Raw genomic sequence first — 8,498 nt, 5'->3', positions numbered from 1 at the left:
ACAGTCTGAAACTTATTGGATTATGATGGCAACCACACAGTCAAACTTTCATCGAAGATTGTAAATATATTTGGAAATATTTTTTATTTGTCTAGTGTTAGTACTGGACATCATATATGTGACCTTGTTGACAATTTAAAACATTATGTTAACTTTATACTTAATTCTTTAATCACGATAATGAGACCGTACATATACATATTAAGTGATATTCTGATTTAACCATGTTACTGCCTCATATTTTGCATCTCTTATTTTCTCTCGCAATGTTATTGTATCTGCCAGTTTCAATTTCTAATGACTGAGCACTTAGTCTAAATCTTGTCAGTGTTTTTTTATAGCAATCACAGCATAGTTGTTTGAAGTAAGTTCAAGTCATATTGCTAGAAAAGACATATAATTAGATGTCAAATCATTGTATGGTGTATACATACATTTTTTTAAATAAAACTTATAAAGACATTTTTTTCATGAATTTAATTATATCACAAAATATTGTGTAAACATGCGTTTAAGTTGATATGCTATTCTCGTTATAATTATAGGATGCATGTATTAATTCAGCTGTATAAGATAGTTATGTTTAATATCATTTTGATGTCATTTAAGAGTTTGATTCATTATCTGATTACACATTACACCTTATTCAATATTTTTGAAACCTTAAGAGTCGTAGGTATTTGTTTTTAAAAGCTTGTATTTAAAATATGTGAAGCTTGAATAAGGACTAGGAAACTGTTCCTTATTTGATAAGGAATACGGAGGTTGGAAAAATGAACCTACTTATTCTCCATTTTATTTCGTGTATTTTACGGCGCTCTTGAAATTAGAACAACGTTTGCAAACGCAGCCGAAACTTGTTAAAGTGAGACGTGTGCTTTTGTATGATAACAGTTTTTGATTTTTTTCAAAAGTTGTTTTTTTTTAAACCAAATTATGTTACATAAAAGGCTTGATAACAAACGTTTTTTCTTCCGCAGTATTATTAAGTACCTGAAAACATTGAACGTTTTCCAAATTTCTTTGTGATTTTTTAAATTTAATCTCTAATTTATCTTCGATGTTGACGTGAAACAAATACTTTTATCAAACGAAACAAGGACATAATTGTTTTCAACTTCCAGTGTTAGCATTAAAACTCAGAGTATTACTGAGTAAACAAGTCGAATTACAAAGAAAAATCATGTTGTGTATCATTCTTGTTTTGTTAGATATACTTTCCAGCGGTAAGTCTTATATTAATTATATACATGTACGTGTATACATCTTCCGTTTTTTGATAATTATAAGGTCATCATTATTTATTTACAGTGGTATATATGAACTGAGTTGTATTGTTTTGTTGAGTACCAACCAAATGTTAGATTTACCAGTTTTATTATAATTAATAAGTAAATGGAAGGGGTTATACTGGTTAATCACCATGTGCGTATGTCCGTCATACTGTCCGTTGACATATATTTGTCCAGTGTCGTTTTGTTACACTTTTCAAGTTACAATATTCAAATATTTTGGCATTGTTTCTTGTAACATGAAGTTGTGAATGTGAAATCGTCCTCTGTTAGAAAGTGAACAAGTTTGCTTCTTTTTAAACATTCTGGAATATCATGATTATTAATATATATAATTTGCAAAATATAACTTATCTGCAATCCCAATGTGTTGCATTTGCTATGTAAATATACAATTTCTTAGTATCTCGTTTCGGGGGTCGTCAACCAAAATGTGTTCAATCAAAAACCGGCCAAATCCCGGTGGTCAAACGATTTATATTGCCTTACATAGCAAAAATATCTTTTTTTCTGAAATGGAAGTGCTGTATTTGGTATATAAAATTAAACAGTTACCCTATACCAAATCATGCCCATCTGGTCAAAACTCGCCACGACATTATTTTGATAAACTTTCTACATATTAATTTATTCGGCTTCGTGTGTGACGTGGTATTCTTTGTCATTGTGACAAACTCTAGTTTTTACGCTATTTATAACAGGCAGTGTCCTTCACTTTGTTTGTGTGGACATATATGAACATATATATGCGTGACTTTTTTAATATGGCTTTATCGATTTGATTTTATAAATAGTTAACGGAAAGCGTTCGAGTGCATATGGAAAGCAAAGCATGACCATTTCAAACAAGCTACAACGATTCAATATATCGTGTACAGATGGGCTCATTATGCTAACACGTATATATAGGCTTCGAGAAGTCGGTAGCGGCCCACATGAAAATTCCTCAATGTGTTTGAACCAACAGTACGATGTTTGCATCAACAATTCCGACGATCAGGTTGATAGATACAGGAAGTTCATACTTGCAAGATGTTCCTTTTATCCATCGTGTTCATTGATGCCGATCGGGCTTTATACATTCAACATCCGCATAACATACATATGTGTACCAGGTAATTTAATTACATAAATAATCAGGATGTTTGATTATGTAGTTTTTAAACGAAAACTAACTATTTATGAAAAATGTTGAAGATAATAATCATCTTTTAATATTGCAGAACAAAGAGTAATAGACATTTGTGGTGGCTTATCAACGGGTCTGAACATCGGTGATCAACGACATCTGGTTCTGCTGAACACGGCGCCATCTGGAGCATGCGTCTGTACAATCAACGGCTCCGCTGAAGTTGTACTGCGTGACTTTTTTACAATAAAAAATCTATCCAATGCGCCTTATGATCAGTCCGATAGTAAACTATGGTTGGGTAAAGCACTCTTCGACAGCAGATATAATTCCAGCATCGTTCATGGCGATTTTTCTTTCATGAATGTCTTCGGTATCATCTTCAGTTTCAATAACATCATCCAGCGTCTTTGGTTGAGAGTCACCGCCAAAGGTAAACGTATACCAAAATAACAATTATAATAGTGGTTGTGAATGTGGTAGCAGCAGCAGTGGTAGGAAAGATAGTAGCAGAAGTAGTAGAAGTAATAATAGCAGAAGTAGCAGCAGCAGTAGTAGTACTATTATAAGTGGTGGTAATAGTTGTAGTTCTTGTTGTCGTTGTTGTTGTTAAGAAGTAGCAGTATCATAAACTGGTTAATAAGCAGTTGAAAAATGAAATTTATGAAGTTCATGAGTGTATGCTGATCGCTATTAAAATAGTGTTGAATCATACTTAGATAACGGAACTTACATCAGGTGCGCAGACTTGACCACGAACATGACAACCAACTCTATGTCAACAGGGATTACAACTGCAATTACTTCATACCCTACACATACTAAAACAACCGTCAACGAGCACAATCCCGCTATGAATGCAGTCACTATTCAACAAGATTTACAAAGAACTAAATACCCACCAATGTCCCCGGTGACTTCGTCTGAACCTTTCTCATCAAACAGTCGCAATACAACAACTCTTGGTACTTTTTTATTGGGTGTGTATGCATTGATTTTTGCCTGAGAATGTTAAATTTAAATACAGATAGTAATGGAAACTTTTTTTCTGTAATGTATAATTATATATTTCTTTCATTGATTTGAAACATTGTTTTAGGAACACCCAATACAAGCACATCCCTAATAAAGTACGTCGCGTCTGGTTCTGTCGTAGTCGTTGTTGTGGTGGTTGTCTTCGGTTGTATACTAATCGTCAAACATAGGTCAGTTAAAATAAAAACATATTTAAGTATTTACCGGTATGTATCATTTTGAAATGTTGAAATTGCGTAGTTTTAGGAAATATATAAAGGATATTTGTTGGATTCGATGGAATATCGATTTTATTTCACAAGTTATCATATAAAATAATATTTTCACAAGTGGCGCAGCCACGAATGAAAATATGTATTTTTAATGATCACGAGTGAATCAAAATCGATATTCCATCGAATCCAACACATTTTCTTTATATTTTATGCTTTTTTCAACGCTTATTTACATTGTAAACGAGTTTAACTGGATAATTTCGCTGGATTTATGACGTCATTTCGTCGAAAAAAATGACGTCATTTCTCAGTAAAACATTGAAAAATATCGATATTTTTCATTGTTATTTTTCACTGTTTAAAACAGTGAAATACCAGTTTTATTTCACTGATATTTCTCTATAAACCACGGGAAGCAAAAAATAAAGCACCACCTTATATGTTTTGTAGAAAAACAAGGTATAAATATTATTTGTGTCAGAAAATCATAACTATCTTAACAGTTTATTTTGACAGGAGACAGAACTATCAAAGACGGACAAATTTGTTCGAAAACAAACCTAAATCAGAAAGACGACTAACTTTAACTATTAGCTCATTTCGCAACGAAAACTTTGCAAAAGATGGTAGGGTCGACAATGACTATGACTGTCAGACCGTTGACCACGTCCCTCGCATCACCAGGGGAAGAGTTGAGTACGCCGTGTCAATGCCACCAGAGATTTACCACTACTCAAAGCCTGATTCGAAATCAATGTCTAGCAAACAATATGCCAACTCCTTAGACAACACACATGCGAATGACGAAGATGGTATTTGTAACTCTCATTTAAGGTTGCGTCCGATATTCAGAGAAAGTACAGACTTTTGCACTGGTATCAATGATACTGAAAGAGCTATCCGTGTTGCGCTTGATGACGCTTACGAAACCCTTGAAAGAGACACTTTATCCACAGTACACGTATACAATCATATGATGTTTGGACGAAAGCAAACGGAGGTCAACAACGACAGTGGGGTGTTGTGTTCCGATGAGTACTCACACATTTCGGCGAATGATGTCGTAAATATTCAGGCCGACAGATCTAGAGGACAGCCTTCAGACGCTTATTGTTATATCGGCTTAATTAATGGTAACGATCGAAAGCACTTGTCAAGTGATGATTACGATCATCTTGTTATGTGACACAGGACTCCAAGAACAACCAACATGGTAAAACGTTCACGGGTGTAATTACAACAATTGATTGTAATAGCACGTGAAAATGTTCCAAAGCTTAACAATTAAGAACAGAACTTTACGCTGACCTGTAAGCGAGGAGGTTGTTTTTTTTCTTTCACTATGAACTGCGCTTTTTTATCTTTCGAAAGTGCATACCGGTAAATGTCGATAAGGTGATAGTGGACCACAGTCGTGGGTTTGTGCTCAAACAATAACGTTCATAAATACGTGTTTCATTTCATTTCAAGTGCTGCAGTGGAAATAAAGTTTGTTAGGTCCCGGAGTCGATTCCCATTTATTTCTTTATTTATTTTTATTTATCAATAAAATTATTTATTTTAAACACACCAAGTACTGGGTCTGTCCAGGAAAAAGACGCATGAGTACTTTTTAAATGCTTTTAATGCATTAATCTGTTTGTAAATACATCGTTCTTTACTATTTCTATTACTATTAATAAATGTTTTGTACACCATGATTGTAACGTGACTCATTTGTGTGTGATGAGTAAATGTTTCACGTAACAATTAATATAATTTTACTTGAGTATGATGCTAGTAGTAAATGTTTATTCAGTAACAGTGTTTGTTTGTTTATTGGAAGCATTTTAACATTACGTCCAAGGTTTAAGGGAATCATCAATGCCAATTGCTAACATTTATGATTTCTGAAATACAGTTCATTGGAACAAATCTTTTGTATGTGCACAGGACTTTTATATCGGGAACTTATATAACGACAAGATTTTAAAACTGAAGAATTTTGCAAAACATTTAACTTGTGATAAGGATCTTTAAACAAAGAACACAAACAAATCGAAAAATAAAATTGATTATTCTTGTATGTTAACGCATAGACGACCTTATCATCATCTATAGACTATTTGCTCTACAAATGTGCCATTGCTTAATGCTTATTCATTTCCAACATCCGCGCCACTTGGTACACTTATTTTACCGTTGTTATTTTTTCTTTTTTATTAAGGTAATGTTTTTTTATTATGAACCTTAATTTATACACTTTTTCTAAATGTAAACGAAAATGATACTACTTTTTATAATATAATTCTTAAACCAATAAAATAAAAGCCTACCAAATATGTGATGGCAGAGATTGTATGAGAGCAAGGAACGACAATTCTGCGTGGAGATTGATTCATTTCGGCAACGAATATGACTCTAAGACCGTGGTTCACATACCAAGGTAAGCGTTGAGTATGTGGTTCAAGTTCTGTACGACACAATTTTATTAACATCTGTCTCGAAAACAACGTCTTACCGGATTACTGCTTTCCGAAACCCAAAACAAACCCTAACGCAGAAACAGATATGTGTTGTCTATATGAAAAAAGTTTGACATCATGTGTTTGCATTCACACCCATGATCATTTTTCCGGTGGGGAAAATGGTAAAACTCGCTTTACCAAGATCTCGGAGTGCATCCAAACAGTAAACGCACGTTTAAAATCATATTACAGGGGTTGGAACGTGTGATTATCAGACTAACAATTGAATACTATAGTATCTCGCAATAGTATCGCAATTATTCGCTGCTTTTCTAATGTAACAACTGGACAACACAAAGATAAATGTTGCCATCTCGACCCTAAATGTTATTGCATTCATCATCTCATGATGTGACAATCCTGTTCTTTGAGTGGTTTAGTTATTGACAGAACGTTCGGTTCAGGAGTTGGGAAGCATCAAGAATTCACTGCGTATCTTTTATAATGGAATTGTAAGATGGGCCACGGGCAACGTGTTCGAGATAGTTGGTAGCGTTGATGTCACGTTCTTTCCGTTTGACAAACAAATCTGCCGTAAAAGTTTAAGTGACTCATCGTACGGACTAAGTGAATTAGCTATAGTACACGTTAGAAATACAGTTGACATGACCCACTTTGCAAAAAATAGCCTATGGACTTATATTGCAGGCAATATACTTTCAGGAAACAGTCAAGGACATGTTCCATATTTAGAAATAGAATTACATAAAGGAAGGCGAAGCGAGTTTTATGTCGTGTATATCATTATCCCAGTCACATTACTAGGCGCAATCATCAATTTCGTGTTCCTACTGCCCGCGAGTTCCGGTGAGCGTTCATCAGTCGCGATCACGGTTTTTCTGTCCTTTGTCGTTTACCTTGAGATAGTAAACAGAAATATCCAACAAAGCCCTGATCTAATGGCTTTCATATATTACTACCTAAAGTTTTTGATGATGTACAGCTCTACTGTGTTCTTTTTCTGCATACTGGCTTTACGGATTCATGACCGGAGAGGAGACATTCCTTCATGGGTACAGAAACTGGTATAATGTGCGGGCAAACGACCTTGTTGCAAGAGGAGACCAAATAGCGTATCCGATGATTCTGTAGTGAAGATTTAACACGTCTCAGAAGTCCACAGCAATACTGAGCAAAACGATAAGAGCAGCAAGTCATATTGTGACATGAGTAGTGAATGTTGCGGTTCTTTTTCAGAAATTACATGGACAGATGTCGGAAACCTCTTTGACGACATTTCGGCTTAAATATTGAATGCCATATTCTGGACACTGTCGATACTAACAATAGTTCAGCTTTACAATAACAGGTACGCCTAATACAATGGAATTGATAACTACTCAAGCACACGAATATGTGCAAAACAAACGGTTGATGTATATTTGCCGTGCATCAATTGTATATTACTGCATGGAATTGATTAGGATGGATTTTTCTGTGCAATTTATTGTCTTGTATACAATATTCTTATCTTGACGAATTCCCTGTTTATGAGATACACATAGCTAAACATATATTCATTGACAGTTGCTATCTCTTGAAAGATGTGTATACACGGAATGGTTTGCAATACGATCGCGAATATATGTTACTTCGTAGGAGTCAACTGTGTTTGTTGTACAACTTTATTGTGCTTCTTCATTGCGTCTTTGGTCTTTGATGTAGTCAATACAAACGCTTTAAAAATATAAAAAGTTTGAAGATATATGCTTATTATTAGTAGTGTGCTAAACATGTGGTTTCAATGCTAGTGATATATTAAATACATAGCGAAGACACAAACGATAAGTTGAAGAAATGATTAATATGTTTATGTAATTGTGTGTCGTTATGTTTTAATAATTAACAACATAGACGTGATTTGTGTTATGATAGATCAACCTGTATAACTTATGTGCTTGATAATAATTATATTTTGTAATATGACAGCTGTTCGTATTTTTAATTCAACACGAAAAAAGTGTTTTAGTCTAGCCTTTATTTGGTCGGTTTTAATTCAAAGGCATTTTAGTACCCATTCATGCTGCAGGTACTTTGCTATGCTTCAAAACTATTTACATAATTATATTAACATGCTAATAAAAACGCATTCACATCCGCACGCATATTTCTTCAATAATTATATATGTTTTCCTAGTACAATAGTGTTTTTTGCATTCATTTTACAAATACTTAATCCAAACTTCAACGTGCGAGGTGTGCTGTTATATAAACACTTCTTCACCTTCAAACAAAGAATGCATTTATCAAACACGGTACGAATTCCGGAACTCGATCTAAGCGAAATTGTCAAATGCTTTACTTAACTTAAAACAGAAAA

General features: G+C 34.0%; 1 protein-coding gene across 4 annotated transcripts; it reads left to right on the top strand.

The window, feature by feature from the left end:
- The first annotated feature begins 1,082 nt into the window (after positions 1-1,082).
- On the top strand, positions 1,083-5,447 carry LOC127854061 (uncharacterized). 4 transcript variants are annotated; one of them, XM_052389002.1, is made up of 6 exons: positions 1,083-1,226; positions 2,087-2,407; positions 2,516-2,854; positions 3,141-3,386; positions 3,521-3,626; positions 4,188-5,447. In XM_052389002.1, exons 1-6 carry the CDS (start codon positions 1,184-1,186, stop codon positions 4,855-4,857), a joined length of 1,725 nt encoding a protein of 574 aa, XP_052244962.1. In that variant the 5' UTR covers positions 1,083-1,183; the 3' UTR covers positions 4,858-5,447. The 4 variants fall into 4 exon arrangements, 3 of the variants coding, with proteins under 3 accessions (XP_052244962.1, XP_052244961.1, XP_052244963.1); XM_052389001.1 differs by having other exon boundaries at positions 3,141-3,401; XM_052389003.1 differs by lacking the exon at positions 2,087-2,407 and having other exon boundaries at positions 1,088-1,226; positions 3,141-3,401.
- Positions 5,448-8,498: the final 3,051 nt, after the last annotated feature.

This window comes from Dreissena polymorpha, chromosome 12 (genome assembly GCF_020536995.1).
Source record: "Dreissena polymorpha isolate Duluth1 chromosome 12, UMN_Dpol_1.0, whole genome shotgun sequence".
NCBI lineage: Eukaryota > Metazoa > Mollusca > Bivalvia > Myida > Dreissenidae > Dreissena > Dreissena polymorpha.
Note: the sequence above shows the minus strand (reverse complement) of the source record. Positions and strands in the feature narration are given on the sequence as shown.